Here is a 22,403-nt window from a genome sequence, read left to right as displayed (position 1 = left end):
CAGGAAGGGCATGGCGAGTTTAGCCACTATCACAATGCTTGCCTCCAGAACAGCCTGGGATTCAGCTACAAAATCAAGGAAGAGGCTGCTGGGTTTTTTTTTTTACCTGAAAAAGTTGTTTTTCTTATATGTATCTTATTATGTAGTAATACATTATGGTTTTTTTTTTTAAAAGATCTCAGATTATAGAATTGTTTTTGCTATAAAAACCTAATAAAACCTACATCTAATAGATCACACTGAAGTGGAACATGCTTATTTTCTAAGACACCACTTACATATTACATTCTTTTAACCTTACAAGGTAGGCGTACTTATCTGTACATCAAGAAGCCTTTAAATCACTTAAAAATAATACTTGTATCATGCAGCTGCATACAGCAAGAACGTGAGAGCTCGACGTCTTCCGAATACAGAGGAGTATCAAAGAATGACTTAAGTGCTTCAAAGAATCCACAATATACAAAGAATCAAACATGACAATGATCAATAGCATTACTTGATCTATGTTCTGCTCTTGACACGTGGCATGCTACTAGAGCTTCTAATGGTCTAACGAATCCCTAAAGGCCTTGAAGGAACGGAGAGGGATAAAAAAAACTTACTGAAATCAATGAGGAACCTTCCAAATCCTTGCCGCTGATACTGAGGCAAAATCATGATACATGACACATTGTACTTCTGCTGGCAAAGTTTCTCCTGTAAAAAGAGAAGACTGGGTTAAATCTCTAACACATGAAAGAACAAGCAGGTTTGTTCAATAAGGAAGTATAAGGAAGGGTCTGTTATTTTATTGCCATTTGTATCTCCATTGGGAAGATTTCACCTCACATCCTGTCCAGTGACAGTGAGGGAGCCAGAGGGACAAGAAGTGATTGGAAGCCTCTCCAATAAGGATAGAGACTGTAAAAAAAAAAAAAAAAGAAGTTGAAATGGAAGGAAGGGTTAGGATCTCATCAAGCTTTTATTGCGGTCTGTCTTTAAGCCTGGAGAAAGGAAATCTTTACAAAGTCAGAGACAACAAGAAAAAAACAACAGAAGAAGTTTTACGCCTTCACCACTGTATTCACAAGGGGAAAATATTTTTTTTCCCCTGGAGCTAGTCTTTAATAGAAGTGGCTGCATTTTCTTTGTGATTTCCTGTTACAAATTCCAACCTGCTCTCATCTAACACCGAGTTAGTTACATGGCATCTTAAAGGCTGCCTGAACAATGCTACATAAAAGGTAAAAGTGGGCGTTTGGAGGATATAGCCACGCAGACGGACCATTATAATGTTTAAAGGTCCAACTCAATCCCTTTTAATTATAGATTGAGCCTGGTGGGCCAAGTCAACCCCTGGTTTCTTGCATAAAGGAGGAGGAACGTGCTAACTGTTAACTTCAGTCCAGATATGTTAGTTATGGTAAAATAAAGACAATGCATTTCAGGGGTTCCGAGGGGAATTCATCTAGGCTTTGGGGGGTGGGAAGCAGGAGAAAATTAACCTGCATAGTTAGCGATAAGGCTCCTGGGAAGGAAATGTAAATGTGAATATAGCGCCTGCTCTAGTCACTGGGTTGGAATCAGACCTGCAATTGGAGCAGGTTCTATAGTTGTATTTATTGTAAACCACTGGATAAAAAAAAAAAAAAAAGCTTTCTTTCCTTTAACTTTAATTATGTAACCACGAAAACTAACCAAGGCTATAGTGTGTCTGAGAACAGCCAATGAAAAATAATTGAACCAAATAACACCTCATTTGGACTCCTACCGAGTTCAAGAGTGCTTCACTTCTCAAACAGTTTTCTTCTATGTCATGGATAATCCAACTGTAAAATCTCCCTGCCATAATTGCCAACATTTCTGTCTTGTTGGCTAGCTCTAAGCCTCCTTGCTATATTAGCAATTATAATTGGTATATACATAAAGCACATGCCATCTTAAACAGGAACAGGCAAGACAGTGAAAATTATTTCCATGGCTTAATAAAACTTAATAGCACAAGTGTTATGTACAACAATGTTATAATCATCTGGTGAGTTGTGAAACGCGAACTTCAGTTAAGTTCTCCAAATCTGCAAACCCAGGTTGAAGATGTCCATTAGGAATTGGTAAATGCCAATGTGCTTGCAAATATTGTTCCTCGTGAGCACAAAAACACAAGACACAATGAAATCCATCTGCATTTACAAGTACGGTGCTAAAACAGCAACACATAAAATGTGTCCTTGGAAGCATGCCTTTCACTGTGCTGTTCTGAGTCATTCTTTTCAGCTCAGCTCAGGGTTCATTCAACACACAGCGTATTCGGAATAAAGCATTAGAAAACCTACCTTAGAGAAGTATCCAACCAAATGACAGCCCTTCTTGTCATTTTTAGTAAGAACATAGAAAAGGAACGGCTCAACGTCATAATATAATGTTTTGTGATCCAGAAACAGCTTGGCCAGCAAACACAAATTTTGGCAGTAGATTTTACTTATGTTACCATCCACCTAGAACAACAGTTACACAAAAAACATTTATAATAAGCATTGCCCAACACCTAACAATTTATGATGTGTATATAAAACTGCAATCTTGCAAACCTAGTCATAAACATATACATGGGTAGTAAAGATTTGGTTTGCAACTACATAACCATAAACCATTACAAAATACTGCCTTTCCCAGTATGCGAGTTACTGTATGATGTTACCAAGACATAAATTTGTTTATGTAAGGTGTGCTGCCACATCCAGTGTCATTTTCCTGATTTCTGCTGTTTTGGTTACACTGCATATCTATATAATTACATTTCACTGTGTTATGCTGTATTTCTGACTACAAAAGTGTAAGATTAGCCTTGTTACAGCTTAATCTGTGCACACTTGGCATCTTCAGTCTCACTCCTGCTGTTTTCTGTATATTGGTACAGTCTGGTGCTAAATTTCCCAGCACTGCTCTCTAATCTTTCTTTCCACACCGCCTTCTCAAGAGGTAAGGTGGCTATGTTACCCCGTTAATGGCAAAGATAGGAATGTCTTTTCACTCTAGACACTACATTGGATTATCCTCCGAGTCAGATTTATCGAGTTGCACACTATCTTTATTGAATAACAACTAGTCAGTATGTTGTCATACTGCCCGTACAGACAAGTCTCAGGAAGGTATGTGCAAATACATAAAGCGGTGGTTGTAACAGAATATAAGGTAGACCAAGAGATATGTATATATGTTTTAACATTGGGAGAAATAATTTCTATGTGGCCCTCCAGAGAATATACTTGCCCACATACCTCAAACACTGATAGGTCATCTTTCCGGTAAATTTCATTGGCAGGAGGGTGGAACCAGCCACACTTCTTTAAGTGCCGCAGTAGGATATTCTTGCTCTTCATATACTTCAGACAGAACTCGCACAGGTAAAGCTTCGGTAATCTGATTTAAAAAAAAAAAAAAGGATCAAGAACTAAACATTATTTTTTCAGATAACACAAGTGGCCTTTGCCTCCAGCTGTGGCAGACACAAAAACACTAAGGAAGGCACAGATGCAGTTAACCTGTCCTAAGCATGTCTTTTCATTCCTTCTATTGTTGTGACCTAGCTGCAGCTGACATTAGAAAGGAGAGCAGGTTCATGAGAGACACAGTTCCACTTTTCTATTATCAAGAAGTTTAAAAACTTTTGTCTCAGCTTTAGACATGCAAGGTTTTTTTAAAACATTTTTTATTTTCAGGTGTTAGGGACTACCGTCATATAAAATAGTATTTTCACCTAACTAGATGTAATAATAGTATTCAGTATATTACCTCCTTTTCTATTTCACATGCCTTTCTATATATTAATTTGACATTTACCTTCAAACCAACTGCCCAGCCATAGTGACAGAACCAAAAAGGTATGACCAACTATTACACTGCCAGAAGAGTATTTAATGGTTACCTTTTTATTCCCATGGTTTGAATCATTTTCATGTCACTGACAATATCGCTGGGCAGCTGATCTGCATGTAAGAGTTACATTCATACAGAGACCAGAAAGAAATTCTCGAGAAAAGTAAAAAAAAAAATGAAATGTACTGAATGCTATTCATTACAAATATTAACCACAGTTATCAGAATACCACATATTTCACATTAAACAATGATAACAAAAAAAGCAAACAGATAATGCAAATTTTCTTAATACTTCAATCTAAAACGAATTTTGTTTCTCCTTTTGGGAAGTGTGTGTGTACATGGGATATTGCTCAGCTCTCACCTTGCATATTCCTGTGGATAAGGCGAGGAGTACCATGTCTGGATTTCATACTTTCCAAACTCAATAAATGAAGGGTATCGTCCAGTGTGGTCATCAAATGTTTGACATCCTATTTTCTACCAAACAAAAATTGGCATAAGAATTAAAAACACCATTACACATGTAAATAAAATAGATTCTATAGATTATCATATAGTTTATTGTTCTTATAAATCGTTGCCATGCAAAAGCTAGTTGTATTTTAAAGTCCTATTAGGGGTCTATGAAGGAAAAGGAGCTATTAAGAAATAAAAAAAAAAAGAAGGTTCATCGAACTGTAATTAATCCAAGTATCCAAGGAACGCATCGTGATTCTCTCTACCCATTGCTATCCACTTTTCAGATTCCATGATACAATTAACCTGCCTTACCCAATCTGATCTTGTAGGTACCTTTTGGCTCTTCCAAAATCTTGGTATAAATGACAGTCCAAGTACTGCACCGCTGAATACAGACAAAATGGTCTGGACAGGAATGGGGTTTAACACTCCGCTCACCAAGTGGTTAAATTTCACTTTAGGCTCACTGCACAGCCAATGATGGGTTCACCCAGCCCCCCAAACTGCGGAGACTCTGTCATGAATTTTTCTATTTTTTTCCGATGGAGATCCTGATGAGTGATACATTTCTCTGCCCCCAGCCGATTCCAATATTGCTGAATAGCAAGATGTTGGCACCTATACTAGTTTTTTCCTTGCCATTTACTAGTTTGTCAGTGCATCCACAGATAACTGCAGGATACTAAATAAGCTACAGAAAGTAAATACAATCCCTTAAGCACTTAAACTATACATATTGTGAAAGGCATACAGAGGCTACCATTGCTGGCCTTCTACAGAGAATGCTGATTGCCTGGTAGTGTCTGGCTTCAATTTCTTGTTGTTATGTATGGACATAGACCAAGCATCCTGAATATCGGTGTCAGAATTCCTTATCTAAACTTTTTACAGTTGGTGACTTTTTATAAAATGTGGAAGACAGTGCACTAGCATGAGAGTCATAGCTAGCCCTGAATAGCTGAGAAGCTTCTTACTGACACAGGAAGAGAGATCCCAACTCAAAAACAGCTGGGATTCTTTGTAGGAGGAGATGCAGGTTAGCAGCAACTGCTACCAGAACCAAAAGCATTAAGGATCCATCCACGCTCTGTGTGTCACACATGTTCAAAGTTACTCTAACATATGAGTTTTTGTTGCCAAGACCTCGGCTCAGGTAGATTACTGTGCATGGTTTTTAGTACGGAAAGCAAGCAGAAAAATAAAGCGACTCCCCTGAGCCCTTTTTTTAAAGCAGACCCACCCCTAAAAAAAAAAACACCAACGCTATCTAAAACTATTTAGGTTAACAAGTACATGTCCATGCAACTTTTTTTCTTTAAATACATATTTAGCCACATACACACCACACCTGTTCCACCTGCGCTCTTGTGCTGACACTTAAAAAGATAGTCAAGGGTGTCTGGGGTCTTCTTCCTCCTTCTCTGCTGGCTCACCAATGGCATTTGTGCTTCTCTCAAGTGTAATGATGTACTGTGCATGATGATCTCTCACAAGTGCTATACAAATATGAACAATTTTGTGTCTGTAGTTCAGTTTTAGGAAAGGTCTAATGTACCTTCTCTGCGATGAAAGCGTCAGCCATATTTCAGATGAGAACATTGCCCTACGTGTCCTCTCCAATAGCCACTGCTCGGCACTTTTGAGTTCCCCATCTCCTGGCCTTAATAACCTATGATTTGATCAACACATTTTCTAACTCCCTAATTCAGAAGTACTATATAAGCATCAACTCCAAGTAAGCTGGGTGTTAGGAGGTACACAACAGTATTCTCAATTAGAATAGTGGCTGCTTGTGTATATTTTTTGAGACCTATAACTCCCCCCCCCCCAGTTTCTAACATCTAAATTTACAAAAAATTTAAAGTTCAATACATGAATATAAAGTCCTGCTAAAAGCTAAATCTTTGCAGTGTAGCAATAATCACCTCAAAGGACTGTTCCCGTGCTTGTCTGAATAGGTCAACATCTTCCTGGGAGACAAAGTCTGGTTTTTCTGGAACACAGATCAAATCCCACCTTTCTTGCTTGATATCCATCTTCAAGTCAGCATCTGATGTTTAAAGCAGAAAGACCACTGAAAGGCTCAGACACATTGTAAGTACTCAACTGAGAAAGGTGTAGGGAGACCAACATCACAGTAACAAAGCTTTATGCACAGAAGAGTCACATTGGAAGATCTCATCTCTTAAATCATAAAATCATTAAGGCCTTGTTCACACCAAATGCAGAGCAGATCTGCATGAGTTTTTACCGGCTCTGGAACGTAATGCTGCGGTGTGAACTGGAGCTAAAAAATACCATTGGAATACATTGGACGCAGTTTTGCTCCGGTCTGTAACTGCTCTGCGCCTGGAACGTGCTTGGGGTGAACAAGGCTTAGTGGCACACTATATATATATGATGATAGTAATAGAGCTTTTATTCTAAATCCAGTGAACAGTAATAGCAGTGCAGACAGTATTTTTACACCAGTATTCAGGCAGTAGGCAAATCTTAGGTCTCAGAGTGCACCTGGTCAGTATAGGCTCGGTGAAGACCTGTGAAGCTAACCAGTCACCAAGTATCTGCCACTGGGCCAAGCTTCAGTATCTTGCTAGTCGGCCCCGCTGGCTGTCAAAATACCTGAACAATCTGATTGGATGCAGGCATTGTTCAGGTATTTTGAGAGCCAGAAGGGCCAACTAACAAGATCCTGAAGCTTGGCCCAGTGGGAGATTCCTCCATCCACACAGTTTAGCATAGATGGAGGAATCTGTTGCACTTTTTTCCATCTCCATCAAAACTGCTGTTCCATCAGTGAAGAAATGGGTGCAGTGGATGTCGGTGGATGGCTACCGCCAAAATATATAGATGCAGAGATAGACATCGGCACTCCAAGGCAAGTCAAGTACGTCTATTTATTTACGTACATGTTGCAAAGCAAAAGCACTAGGTGCAACATTTCAGGGTCTCACAGGATCCAAGTTGTTTGCCTGGTGAAGGGTATCCTGTGAGACCCTGAAATGTTGCACCTAGTGATTTTGCTTTGCAGCATGTACGTGAATAAATAGACATACTTGACTTGGAGTGCCGGTGTCTATCTCTGCATCATGAAAACACACACACATCAAACACAGCTGGTGTCCTGTTTCCACTTTTATTTATATTAAAAATGGGACTTTAATGAAATAAAAACCCACCTGCTGGAAGGTGCCAGTGAGATACAAGCTGTATACTAGTTCCAAGGCAAAAACCTCACAAGCCGTATATTGCTCTGAAGTTAGTTTGCAGCGTGAATGAAAAAAATGGTGACCTCCATCAGAAAAACAGGATTTTTGACTTGCTGTTAAATCCTTTTCTCGGCGTTCATTAAGGGGCAGGGAGTACAAGTAATTCCGAGACAAATGGGTTACACTGCAGCTCACATGAGATTGAACACTGACCAACTCAGCGCCGCCTCATCTTATAACCACAAAAAACTGGGTAATATATTGTCTTCATGTACACTAAAATTAACATAAGTGTATTTGAACTGAAAATTTGGGGTACACAGTTACGCTTATATTTTAAAATTTTTTACAGGGTCTCTGCTTTCAGGAAATATATAATTCTGGGAGGTTTTAAATAGTCTTCAGGCCTTAAAAGGTGCATTTTAACACGTGTTCAAAAACGCTAAAAACGGCTCTGGAAGCAAAAGCTCCAGAATTAGAAAAATATTATCTTAATACAAGATAAGTCTTCTTACTTGAATTATGGTGTGCTCTGTGCATTTCTTCCAGGGCTGTTTACCATGAAACTCCTGTACTTTGCCCCTACAGGAGCTTCCTGTAATAAAGACTGGTTACTCAAGCTTTCTCTCTCTCTCCTTGCGCAGGGTTACTGGTCTTCTATCCACTTCCCCTGTAGTTTTTTTTGCAGGCAATGTGTATTGGGAAAACTTGCTGGGTATCTCTCACATCTCTGCTCTCTGGACAGGCTATGTGCATCACAGTGATGATCTCACCGCAACTTTTATATGGGAATATCTGGTTTTGCAAAAACACTGGGTGCATGTAAAGTGGATTTATATCCTTTGGTGATATTGAGCAATATATTTAAATTTAAGTTTTTGCTCCAGAGTTCAGCTTTATTGCATGTTTATTGGAGCTTCTTCAGGAGAGCACTTTAAAAAAAATAAACCACCACCAAAAAGCTTTCCTTAATGGCAGTATAGAGATGCAAACATCAGTCAACACTGGAATAGTCACAAAATATAAAACGCTCAACAAGGACAATTTGAGTACAGAAAAATAAATGGCAACATAATATGTGATGTTATCCAAATTTTCCATCTTAACTAAATCACTGAGGTCATAAGAATCAGCAACGAGAACATATGAAATGTAAAATATAGCTGTCTACAGTCACTCGTAAAATATACATTTTATGCTCTGTATGGTATGCTTTATAAATAGCCCCTGTCCTTTTTTAGAAGACCATGTGCTGCAAATGAAGATGATGGGGAAGGTTTGCCCTGTCCTTGTGTTTGATTTTCACTTATCTGTTAGAGTGAAGAATCTTTCTCACCATTAAAGTGACACTAAACTCAGGGAACTTGAATGCATTTTTAAGATTTTAGCAGGTCAGATAAGCCTACTGTAAAGTAATGTCAGGGCACTACTGATTAATGTGCATAAATATTTCATTAATCTCTCATAAGTGATTTGGTGCCAATGTGTGTAACCTGTGAACAAGCGTGTTAGTCAATGCTTCAGTAGCAACTATATAATACGGATTATAAAAGTGCAATACATAAAAAAGTGCTAACGTGCAATATAAATTATCATATTAATGAATGGATGATAGTGTACGCAAATATATATAAAAATGCAAATTAATATAAATTCCTGAAATCTTGATTTAATATATATACATGCGATAAAAAGATAATTTTCCATAGAAAGATGGATGATGATCAAAGTGATATAAATTATTGTTTGGTGAAATAATTCTAATATTAAATCCAATATGTGCAAAAAAGTCCAATTGGCCAGAAAGCCGGCTCCATGCTTACGTGTCACCTGGTGACAAGGGAGCATGGAGCAGCTTACCGGCTAATTAGGAAGCCGGGCAACGAGTCATAACACGCTGCCGGGCTTCCCTAATCGGACTTCCAGTATCGGTATTTTGGTTAAAAAAAATGGTACTCAATATCGAAAAAGCGGTATTGGTGCATCCCTATTCAAAATGAATGCAATTAATTCTTCTAGTATACGCCAAACCAAAGAATCTGCTGGGAACTAGTCTTCTGAATAAATTTGGATTTTAACGAACAGATGCATTTTCCAGACTAGAGAGCATGGAGCACAGTCTGGTGTGAATGGGCACACACGCTCCTGAGAAGATAAAAGGAAAGTGAGAAAGCCAGAGACAGAAAACAGGAGGAAGACATATGTGTTGGGTGCCATATAACTAGATCCACACCTGTCTTTGTCCAGCTTCCACCCTGCAGGACCACTGGATACCAGCTGTGCTTGCCAGACATAACCTCTTAGCAACGCCATGGAAGAAATATTTTTAAAACCATAAGAAAACATTGCTCATCTTCCCCACCACCTCCTTTTCAGCATTGTCTACTAACGAATATCAGTTAACATTGAATTGCAGAGGAGATGCAAATGTTTATGTTTTAAAAGACTTGAGATATCATTTTTAAGAACTACTAAATGCACATACATTATATGAATGTTTACAGAAATGTTTAAACAATAATAAAATAACTTCAGTAGAACAAAACATTTTCCAAAGGCATATATATAGAGTATATATTTTGCCCTGTACTGCAAGTTATCAGTGCAAGTTAAAGAAAAAGGTCAACTGTTATTTGGTGGAATGCACTGGGATAAAAGCAAGCAATGATTCAAGACATAGAAAAATGTGCATGCGATGAGCTGATGAAAAGCAGAGTTAGAGTTGGGTACAATGCTGTATGCAAAATATGGAGCCAGCCAAGAAAGATGGGAGGAAGTTGAACCAGCCATGCCAAAAAGCCAAAGCAAAGCAATGAAGATATGGAGGCCAGGGAGGTGGTAATAGCTGAACTATTCTATAGCATTGATCAAATGGTAAGAAAGACCAGGCAGAACATGAGCACACTATGTGGAAAGAGGGAGTTTAAACCATTTAAAGGTTAAGTAACACAAGATGAGCTAAGCTGAAGTCCACAAATCAGTCCTTAAACCAAGATCTTTTTGCCAAAACTAGAAAGGGGAACATAAAGTATGAAGCAACATAATAATTTTGCCTGTGCTAGTAATAACACAGTAATTTAAGAAACCATTAGTGAGAACATATGGAGGCTGCTGTTGCTGACTTAACTTTATAAAATTTTTAGTTGCCTTGCTGTTATGACAATCCAATAACAGACATAACACAAGCATGAAGACCAGTTCTGCTGATTGTTTCAGGTCAGCAACTCAAAAGTATTTGAGTCAGTAGCAGCCAAGCAACTTTCATTTTGAAGAAAAGGTCGGCAGTTTTTTCAGCACGGGTTCTATTTAAATATGATATTTTAAAGGGTCCTAAAGTTTCAAAGAATCAAGGTTACACAACAGAGAAACTAGCATTGCCAACTACAAAAGAATAAAAAACCAAGCCAAAGAGGATGGTAGTAAATATCTACAACAATTTCCATGACTTTGTGTTACTATTTTTGCTCTTCCACTTGTGTGTATTCTGGGGCGCATTTAAACTAGATATATTCAATTATACACTACATTTGGGTAAGCAATTTCTTTTAGATAATTGTACTGTACCATCCTTGTATGTTGGTCAAATAAACAACTAGGCATATACAAATGCATTTGCCCACAAATGTTATTGGCCTCAGGAGCCTAAAGGCAATGCAAAACCTTGATCTACATCTGAAATGTTAGACTTCCATGTGTGGCACCTGACCTACTGAAACCATGACCCAACTACTACAGATTTGTTCACACATTTTCAAACTTCAAAATGCAAAGAGACACCTTCTTGTCAAATAGGTACATATGCAGTGTGAAGCATGCTATCATTGTATAACTAGCTTCTGTGTATGCCTCAGCTTGAGCTCTATTGAGAAATTAGACTTAAAAAGCTGTCTAATCAGGGAGGAAGAGACTGCATCTAATCAGGGAGGAAGAGACTGCATTAGTAGCACTACCATTAAAAGGCAAGTGACACAGCATGTTACAAAAAACGTTTAAATACTAAGCTCAAGTGCAACATAAAAGTACTGAGGAAAGGGTTCTCAAGCCTCTGCTTACCATCGTCCTGGACGGTCTTAGTCCTTCTGTCTGCCAAGCTGACCTTTCCTGGTGTCCTGGCTCCCGCCCCTATAGGTCCCACTTTGTACTTTAACCTGCCTAGTGTCCTGTGTTTTATAAGGAATGATGAGCGTTTGTATTGAGCGATGGCTTTCAAAGCCCGACCCCGAGGCACTGCCCAGCTTGGAGGGCTGGAGTGGGAAAGAAGGAGCCTACTCCTTGCGTCCCTTTTGCCAAAGAAGTGGGTTGAGGTGTACAGTCTGCCTTTTTGGCGAAGGCGCTTTGGAGGTGCATAGCTTGGGTTGCTTTTTTGGCGTGGCTGGCCCTGAGTAGCATAGATATGGGACAGTCCATCAAACAGCCCCTTCAATTGACTGTTACTAGGTAGGCTTCTTAGGGACGGGGCACTGGAGTGACTTGAGGAACTCTGGGGTGAATTAGACGTGGTAGAGTTGCTGGATTGCTGTGAGGTAGGGCTGTAGCCAGACAGGGAAGAGATATGTGAGTGAGCAGGAGGGGGAGCAAGTTGTGAGGGAAGAGGTGGGCTGCTTAGGCCATGAGTGGTACCCGTAGCCAGCCTATGGAGAGTGCAAGAGTCTGGGTCATTATGTTTTTTCCTGGGACGATAGTGCACAGAAAAGTCTACCATTCGCCTGCGAAATTTGCGTCCCTCAGGTGATGGAGTGAAAAACTTAGTGAGGCCGTCAATTAGCCCTTTGGTTTTCTTGTTAACTTTGAGTGGGGAACAGGTGGAAGTGAGGGTGGAAGTGATGGGATGGGGGCCAGGCCAAATGAGGTCAGATGCAGCCAGGCTGCTGATGGGGTCCTTCACAGATGCAGCATGACCAGATGGCAGTGTGGTGGGACACATTTTATTTTTTTGACTCCTACCAGATGGCCCCCTTCCTGGTATTGAGTTCACAGATGTTCCATCATTGGGCATACACCTGTAAGTAACACAGAGATTTTAGAAACAAAAAAACTGAAAACAAAAAGAATAAAAAACAACCCAGGTTTCAGAAATACGACAGTAAATTAGAAAAATAATCAGTACATTTGGGAAATAATACAATGTATATTAGCCTGCTATATGCTGAGTTTTGGGTCACAGCAGGACATTAGTATATGTCCTCCTGTGACCCTAAAGAGAACTATGGCAAAAACAGTTAGGCCATGGTGTTCTTAAATTGCCTACAAGTAGTATTTCTGTGAGAGGTCATGGATTCTGGACTCATGGAGTTCAGCTATCTTTATGGTTCTTCTGTACCCCTAAAAAATCTGGCCAATTGAATTATTTGAACGAAGTCTGGATTTAAAATGGTAAGAATTAATTATGCAGTATCCATTGTATGATATAATCAGCATCTGTAATAGTTTAAAAAGCTAAACCTAAAGTGATATTAATGCTTCCGGGTTTATTTTATTGTTCCATCTAGGAGGCACAACGTCTTATAAATTGTCTGTTCTTTTTCTTCAAAAAGCTTCTACTCATTTTCTCGTGGGTCCCCGCAGCACTCATCCCCCCCACCCGGGTGCTGCCAGCAGCTAAGTGGCTGCTATGGAGGCACCCATGCATGCTTGTTCCTGCAGTGGCTGTGTGAGTCTATAGATGCACACAGCCCTGTGACAGGCCACACGCCTGTGTGCGTCCATAGATGCACACAGCCCTGTGACAGGCCACACCCCTCCTCACCTCCCTACAGGGTGATTGATGGCAGAAGGCGCCTACATCTCCTCTGCCCTCAGCATCCTCTTGATCTTCTTTACCTTAAAGCAGAGAATGCATCAAGGTAAAAAACGATCAGCCTTTAATACTACTTAAATATCACTTTACGGTATAAAAACATCTACATTGATTCAAAAGGCTTTTGATCTGTGTAGATGTAGGTTAAAAAAAAACTAAAAATTGTAGTGACATTTTTGCTGAAGAAAAACACTTTCCATGAACTACCCTTCCATCAAATCATACTTGTTCAGAGGACTACTGGATGTGACACAAAAATTATGTCTCAGAGCACTATATTACGATCTAAGTGATTTCTTGATAAATAGGAAAACTGGCATATGTCTAACCATTCCACCTGTAAATAAGCAAACTCACTGAAGAATCATCTACTAAATTCTTTGGCTTGAGACTGTAGTTAGTAGTGATGCACCGATACAGTTTTTTCGGTATCGAGTCAGAGTACCGATATTTATATGCGGATACAGAGTACCGATACCGCCAAGCCAGGCGGCATGTCATTACCAGACGCCCAGCTTCTTGATTGCCTGGGAAGCCAGCTCCTTGCTGTTTAGCCGTCTCCATGCTGATTGGCCAGCTACACCCGATCAGCATGGAGCCGGTTTCAGGAAGCCAAACGGCTAGTCATTATCTGCCGCCCGGCTTCCTGATGAGCTGGGAAGCCAGCTACATGTTCCTTTGCGGCATGTCTGGTCAGGGGAAATCGCCTTCTGACTGGAAGTTCTGGTATCGGGGGGTAAGTATCGTAGCATTTGGGCGAGTACGAGTACTCACCCAAATACTCGGGATCGGCACTGATACTAGTATCGTTATCGCTGCACCCCTAGTAGTTAGCTGTGTGTCCTCCTTCAAGCGGATGTCTTTCATAGGTAACATTTCCTATCAAATTAGTTGCTAATGACAGTTTAGATGAAATCAATTAAATCTATTCTTAAAATGCTTTTTCAAGCACGGTTTCTTTATTCAAGATTCAATGCATTGAAATTGCAGTCTTTTTCCTGCCTGTCTTTCTGGGGAAGATTTCCCTTTACTTCTTGTTCCAAAGACATAGCAGAATATCTCTCTAAAGTGAGCGGGTATTCCCTATTGGATATTTGTCGCCCGAACGGGTACACGCTTAGGGAGATCTCCTCTCCCTTTGTACCTGTGACAACTCAAAAATGTTGGGTTTTCCATTACTTTCTCTATTTCTACTGGGAACAATGGTCACAAGAAGAAATAGAGAGGGTGAATCTCTTCTGCAAGAACACATACAACAATAAAAGCTTGACAGAGGTTCTAAACCTTCCACATCATATGTTTAAAAAAAATGCTGATTAAAATCACTTACAATGGATGTAGCTCCCTGATTTTTAAAAGTAAAAAAACTAAGAATATGATTACTAAAATAATGATGCTATCCACACTTGCAACACAACCATTTCTCATTTATTGTTATAAATTCATATTGAAATGAACATTTTAAGACCAGAGTAAGGCTGAATGTCCCTTCCTTGTGACAAGGATAGCTGACGCAATCATTACACCATGCTCAAAAAGAACTTCCAAAAAATCTAATTTCTTGCACAGAAAGAAATTGGTTAACTGATTTTCACAGCAGTGTGCTTCGTGTCAGGAGTCATTGTAAAGGTATACTCGGACACTAGCCTTTTTAAATTCTGGCTAAAAACATTTTAAGAGCCTTCAAGGTTAAAAGGACCCGGGTCAGGGTTCCATTTTTCATTTAAACGCCTCAGATAACTCAGGCGGTGACAAAGATGGCAGACCCTCCTACTTCTCCAGTCAGTTTAAGAACGGACATGGTAGTAAAGCACACAATGATTCTTAAGACCAGAAAAAAGAACTTGCATTAAAGTTTGCTAAAACCGCAATGTGTACATTTCACAGGGAACAGATTTGTATACTTTCTATAATATGTCCTCAGTGAACAGGAAAAGCAGTGAACCGCCTACAACTACAGTTGCATTGATATCTAGATCTACTAATCATTGTTTTTTACTTTTCTGTTGGGACTCTGGGGAAATATCAGGGATCTAAACAGACCCCTGATAGTTCCCTTTTAAAACAGTAAGAGAGTGTGAGGACACAGAGTCCTCAGTCTCTTTTTCTGCAGCCCCTGTTATAATGAACAGGGATCCTCTATACTCCTGTCCATTCATAAATTGAGGCTATAGCATGAGTTGCCATGTTCACAATCATGAATGAACAGGAAGTGATGTAGAGCACTTCCTGTTCATTCATAATTGGGGACACACTAAATATACATCCTGACTCGCTGTCACAGGAGGCTGAGCAGGCAGTGCGGGGGGGAGAGCTCAGCCACTTGTGACACAGGTGACCGCTGATTCCATCCCCGCACTGCCGGCTTGGCCTAATCCATCCATCCGCTTTCCATCCTGATCGGTCATGGCTCCTGTGACACGCTCAACGCTTTCCTCCCCACCCAGCCTCCTGAAAGTTTATCTTCTCTCCATTGGACGCAGCTCTGTGTCATAGGTGACACAGAGCAACGTTCAGTGGGGAGGAGAGAAACTAGGGATGCACGGCAATTTCGGACGAAAAATTGTACTTTCGGCATTTTGCCCAAAGTGCTATTTTTGGCTGATATGTTTCGGCGCCTTAAATTTCTTTGCATCCCCACCAGAAACAGATACCAATACTTTAGGACCCACCAAGAACCATGAAATGTGGTATTAGTATCGTAGAAGCAGTTTCATACCAAACATTTTTTTTCTACTAAATATAGATACAAAATAACCTTTCGAGTCCTGATCCTGTATTTTTATTCAGGATCAGCACTACAGAAAAGAGTAGAACACTACATTAAGCATTTATTTGTCTTTTCGTTCAGAACGAAAACTTAAACTTAGGGAGTGCCATTGGTCACACAATCATTGCAAGAAAAAGCCTGTATGATAAAAAAAAAAAAAAACCATTGAGAAGCAATTCCATATGGTATACAGTATGTAACTAGTAGTTAGGTCACATGGAATTCCTTCACCAAAGATCTATATTGAACCAAGCCCCAGGAGGAACAAAAGTAGGATGATAGTGTTCAGGGAAGCTCAGCAGTTTATCTAGACCAAAATGCCTTGGATACCCATCCGTCATAGCCTTCACCTTATGGTTTAGCACAATCTCTCCGTAGAAGACAGTGTGCGAAAATCAGATTTGACAGATTTGATATGAAAATCCAGGTGAAAAAATAAACAGAATGTTAATACCAACTGAAAGACATCTGAAGGCAGATGTAGAAACTCTGGTAATCAGACAACAGAGTACATGTCTAGGATATCAGCTATAGATATACCTACAAAAGTATCTCTGCAGTAATGTGCTCCCATCAGAGTCTAAAGCTATTCAAGGATAAAGACAAACAAACAAATATAAAAACACAAAAGGAATACATACAACATGCGTTGCTTTAATTTGTTTTTTGGTCTGCCAATGGGTTTTGCGTATCGCCTCTTGATTTGTGCAGCTTTCTCTTGAATGATTTTACGACCATTTTTCTTTGGCCGGCAGACGTGACAAATCCACATACCTAAAAAGAGACATCATTATATGGCTGCAATTGTGTTGCAACAATTGAAATGCATTTTAAATCAGTTTATGGATATTTATGACTTTATTGCTTGCCATTAAAAAAAAAACACACAGCTCTTTTTTTTACAAAAACATACACTTATTCAACAACAGTATGGAACCTTAATCAAAGAGGACCTTCCCAAGAGCAAATATGCTTTGAATCAAATTTATAGAACACTTAGAAGGAAAATGTACCTTTTGGCATGCGGGCCAGAGGTGGGTCACAGCATTCCATGTGAAATCCCCTATCACAAGAGTCGCAAAAAAGCATATTATCCTGCAAATGAGTAAGTGAAAGGTTGGTCACCAGCATCTTAACCCAATATATCTTAAGTAATTCACCGAGCAAATTAATGTGAACAGCATTAGAGAACTCACTGCATTTTTGCCTTGAATCCTACAGGCACTGCAAGTTTTGCATTCAATGCACTGCCACCTCAGTGCTTTTACGTTAGAGGTGAGCTCTGGACAGAATTTTAAACATGATGGATGACCTAGAGAGTAAGAAAGTACAAAGAGTAATGTTATAGAGTGCGCCCAAGAAAAAACAGAAAGCAAAAACAGATCATAAAAGCATACCTGCACGGCAACACACTAAGTGATAATCACCATTGGTGAGCTATGAGGAAGTCAAAATACTCAATGTCACAAAGGGTCAGGGCCAATTTGTGTGTGTGGAGAGAACAGTGGGAGTGTTACCTAAATCCACAAGGGACAGAGGGGCATTGAAGATGCTGCAGCCTGAACCCTAATCTTAAAAAAGTCTGGCAGGAGTTTCTGGAGTTCCACCAGAAAAAAAATAATGTTCAGTATTGAAAATCAGGAAATTAGGATGGAAAAAGCATATCATGGCACTCTTTGATTTATTACACAGCTGGACTTTGTTGTAACTCAGAAGCCAATTAGTAAAAAGTAGGAATCAACAGGTACTTCTAAAGAATCATCCACTTCCATTGAAATAAAACAGTGGCTCAAGTGCAGTTGCTTAGGAACTTTGGCCATCGTTGATTTAATCAACTCTGATATTCCCTATTCAAATCTGTTTTAGAATAAGAGTTATATACTTTACAAATCAATCAATCATAATAATTAATTGCTTTTCAGCTGCCTTTTGATATAGTGGAGACAATGGTCTTAAAGAAAATATCTAAGGCTGGGCCACACACCTTACAATTAATCGCAAGACTTTTGTCTTGCGATGGTTGTAAGGTAATTTAAAAAAAACGTACGATCTGCATATCTTGGACAGGCAGATCGTACTTGCGATGATCGCAAGCACGCCCCACTGAGGGGCGGGCTTCCGATGACCGCAATGCTGAACGGGCAGTGTGCACTTGCGCACACCGGCCCGTCCTGCTTTTATCTTACGAACATGCTACACACTCGCCGAAAATTCTCGGTGGGTTTTCGAACATGTTCCTAAGATAAAAGTTGTGCGACCTTACAGTAGCAGAGGTCGCATGGCTCCCACACACCTTACGCTAATCGCAAGGTGTGTGGGCACCTTAAGAATGCCCTGGAGAATTGCTTTGTGTGGGTTTAAGTTATTAGTGCCACAATACAGCAGATGACTGCAGTCTCAGGTTTTGTGAACTGCATCAAGTTCCATTAAAAAAACTCTCAAATATGGGAGAAGTTTCAGATCTTTATGATGAAGAGGTGAGCTGTATGACATTTAGTCAATGGAAACAATAGATGGTGGACTGTTTGGTTGTAAGCAATCAAACCAACTACTAGAAACATCAGCTGTATGGTTGGAATGTGTCCCTATATAGTCTGCAGTAACTGCTCTTTAATTTGGTATAAGCTGAACGAAAACATTACCGCAAACTGATCTACTACATGTTTATTTGGATCTACAGTATGTTTCTTCTGACAGTGTAAATCAAAGACTTATCAGATTATATGGTAGAGGGAATAGCAAATATTATCCAATTTAACACGGAACTTCATTTCTTACAAGACTACGAGAAAGTGACTAGTGTAAAATGAGTGGCCTCGGATGAGCAACAGCAAATGTTTGCGTAATGTTAGCTATAGCCCTAGGGAATAAAACTACATGAAAATGATTGCACTATGAGGAACGTATAACATTCTTACTCAATAACAGCCCAGGGAATTGCAGGATCTTAATTCAGCAAAATACAGATACTAGATTTAACCGTTCTATCTTGGGTCAGGCCTGTTAGGCACCCCCTGTGAAGTGAGCAGTCAGACAGAAGAGATTAGTGCACTGCTCCCACACGATTAGAGGGAAGAACAGTGACTTAATTCTGAAGCGGCTTCTAAACACAGCACATTACGTGGGACATCGGAGGAGCTAATTAAGGATAATTTGATCTTAATGAGGCAGAGCGAGGATCAGCTGCTAATGCTGAAGAAAGCTGATCCATGAAAGTCGTGTGGAGTTCTCTCTCCGCTGTGAGCACAAGAAGAATAAAAGGTTTGGTTTTCTACCCCATGACTTAACTACTGAAATGCTAGAACAGCTTACTTCTACAGAATCCATAAACATGTGTCTAGCTTGGGATTTCAATGACTTGATATCATTTAACTTAATGAACTGATGTTTAGCAAGTCTTTAGCTTAATTAATTCGGCACAGGTTAAATCAATCAGTAAGCGAGTGAAACATAATAGATCAAATGTCTCACTCATTAAATGGTTGTGACGACTTCTGAAATCAAACATACCCTTACATTTTCAGATCAGTTTAATCTGTTTTATACTGAACATGCTTTCATCTACAGATACAACATCTAGGGCTAAGCAAGAGGGAGAATATGTACTGCAGCAAAGAGCACAAGTTGCTTCACAGAGGCAACAATGTTATACACTGCTTGGCTTTGGTTGATATTTAAAAATGAAGGAAACGCTCTTATCTGGTATTCAACCAGAAAAAAAAAAATCCCGTGTACTTACGGTTCTGCTGATCTGTGGTATGTATTATCCTGGAAATGATTGTGTGCCTATTTGTTTTCATTTGTTCAAGGTGTATCTGCTTTTGATTACTGCATTTCAATATTAATATGAAATCAATACAGAGTTTATGTTATGGAATGGTATAGTATAGTGTGGGGTACGGCATTAGTTAGACTTATTTTTAATAGTAACTCTCAAGTAACCAGAAACTACACTTATCTGGAATCTACCAAACTATCTGATGACCATTTGAATGAACTATTTTTTCATTTAGACATATAGCTAAAAACCTTTTAATGATAGATGTTCTTTAAACTAACTTCACAGGCAGTGCACTGGTTTGTCCTCTAAAATTTTCCGGCACTGTGCAGAGAAAGGTGTCCTTTTTCTACTGTACGGTCGCACGACTTTTGTCTTACGAACATGTTCGAAAACCAGCCGAGAATCGTAGGATTTTCGGCTGGTTTGTGGCATGATCGTAAGATAATTGCCACACGGGCCGGTGTGCGCAAACGCACACTGCCCGATCAGCATTGTGGTCATCGCAAGCCCGCCCCTCAGCAGGGCAGGCTTGCGATGATCGCAAGTACGATCTGCCTTTCCAAGATGGGCAGATCGTACGTCTTTTTATTTACCTTACAACCATCGCAAGACAAAAGGTCTTGCGATTTTGTCTTGCGATGGTTGTAAGGTCTGTGGCCAGCTTTACCCCCACCTCCGGCCAGGTCCGGAGAAACAGACGGATCAGAGTTGTGTTTCACAGGGATAGATCACATGTCCATTTACAACAGATTCCCTATAGATCGACATTAGCCCATGTGAAAGGGCCTTAGCTTGTAGTAAATAGCCTGTGTATGGAGAGAGGGCAAAAACATTTAAGGAATTGATATGTCGCGGCATACAGTTACTGTGCAAACGCTGCTACTGTTTGTCATATGAGATCTGTATCAAAGATAGGAGTGTGGACTACTGGGCTACATCATTTTAGACACTACTTAAAGTGTTCCATGAGTGTACCTCTTAGCATTTGAATATACTTAAATTATAAAGTGTACCTATTAAACAGTAAAAAAACATTGAAAACATCAGACGTGATTTAAAGGCAGACGTTTTTACGTAAAAGCCAACATACCACTGCTCCCACAGTCAGCACAGGAGATCAACTCCTCAGGCTTCTTTTCACGGTTGGATTCCTTTGTCCCAAGACAGAAACTACAGATGGGTATAGGATCTGCTCTGGGCTGTTTGGAAAAAAAAAAGTGGAAAAATAAAAAGGTAATTAGTAGTTTTAAGTAAAGGTAAGAAATGTAGGGCCTGTAACAACAGACATTTGAAAGTGTGAGAACTGCTTCTCTCCACATCCAAGTCAATGGGAATATATAAGCAGCTCAAACCAGTTTGATGCAGCTTAGAATGAAGACAATTGGCCCTGTCAAACAATGTATGTCTCCTTCCTCTCTGCTATAGTTTGTCGCTCAAATTTGGAATGTTCTACTATAAACAGCTTCTGGTAGATTCGTGCCACATATTATTTATTTCTGAAAGGCTCTCCAGTTAGCCATTGGCGCAGGTTTTCCCATTTTATTACACTAGTGTTCTCTCTATGATGGTCCTGCAGCTGGCAGTGGCTACCCATTTGTGTTCTATTTGATACAGGTCTCCACTTTTCAGGTCAAGACAGTTTTGTGGGGATTCCTTGCAGAGCCCGGTCAGCTGCTGTGCCTCTGTATTCCCCATGCCTCCATTGCTCCCCTTTGCGCCTGCTGCGGCACCAACGCTCCCCCATATCCCCGCAGCGGTTGCACTGCTCAGTGTGAAGGCCTGGTTCACACTGAGCATTTTGTAGAGCTTTTTCTGCCCTACAAAAAATTTCAGAAAATATGCACACAAAAAAAATAAATCCCATTAATTTCTATGGCCTTGTTCACATCTGAGCATTTTGTCGCAATAAGCAAAACGTTTGTCACTGAAAAAGTACATGAACTTTTTTTTGTCATATTACAGCTCTTTCTGGCCCCATAGACTCAATAGGAAACGCTTGAACACACACGTTTGCTGTGTTTTTGTGCAGGTTGGCTCATGTTTGCATTTCAAACATGTGCGACCGAAATTATGCACATAAAACGCATGTGAAAACGTGCAAAAAAAGTGCATCAAAACCACACGTAGAAATGTGTGAACCCAGCCTAAGCACATTGACAAAATGCTCGACCCCAGAAATCCCATTCAGTTCTATGGCCCCTGTTCACACCTGGGTATTTTGGCGCAAGCAGAAATATGCGCGTCACACAAAATACTACACGAGTTGATTTGGGGCAGATTCAGCATGTCCCCCCCCCCCCCCATTGACTCAATAGAAACGCTTTGAAAACGCATGTTGTGATTATTTTTGAGCAGAATCAGCGCGTTTTGCCCATGCATAGGAATATGCCATAATCACAAAATCGCACACAAAAAAATAAGCATAATAGGTGTCGCTTAGGTGCAAATGCAGCCTTGGGGTGGGTTCACAACTAGTCAACAGCGTTTATGCGTTTTATGAGCATAAATCAAAATTGCACATTT

At 39.9% G+C, this 22,403-nt stretch overlaps 1 protein-coding gene across 1 annotated transcript in view; it reads right to left on the bottom strand.

The window, feature by feature from the left end:
* Positions 1–21,677, bottom strand: part of KAT6B (lysine acetyltransferase 6B) — a 56,075-nt gene extending 34,398 nt beyond the window's left edge. The window contains exons 1-11 of the mRNA XM_018558152.1: positions 21,471–21,677; positions 20,971–21,079; positions 17,296–17,411; positions 17,113–17,194; positions 16,741–16,873; positions 11,586–12,532; positions 6,249–6,373; positions 4,226–4,341; positions 3,261–3,402; positions 2,316–2,477; positions 606–699 (exon numbers count right to left, since the gene is read on the bottom strand). Of these exons, the coding sequence (XP_018413654.1) occupies positions 606–699; positions 2,316–2,477; positions 3,261–3,402; positions 4,226–4,341; positions 6,249–6,373; positions 11,586–12,532; positions 16,741–16,873; positions 17,113–17,194; positions 17,296–17,411; positions 20,971–21,079; positions 21,471–21,677 (2,233 nt within the window). The remainder of the gene's footprint in view (positions 1–605; positions 700–2,315; positions 2,478–3,260; positions 3,403–4,225; positions 4,342–6,248; positions 6,374–11,585; positions 12,533–16,740; positions 16,874–17,112; positions 17,195–17,295; positions 17,412–20,970; positions 21,080–21,470) is intronic.
* Between the last annotated feature and the right edge of the window lie 726 nt (positions 21,678–22,403).

The sequence above is a fragment of the Nanorana parkeri genome, unplaced genomic scaffold (genome assembly GCF_000935625.1).
Source record: "Nanorana parkeri isolate BGI_ZX_2015 unplaced genomic scaffold, ASM93562v1 scaffold322, whole genome shotgun sequence".
Classification (NCBI taxonomy): Eukaryota; Metazoa; Chordata; class Amphibia; order Anura; family Dicroglossidae; genus Nanorana; species Nanorana parkeri.
Note: the sequence above shows the minus strand (reverse complement) of the source record. Positions and strands in the feature narration are given on the sequence as shown.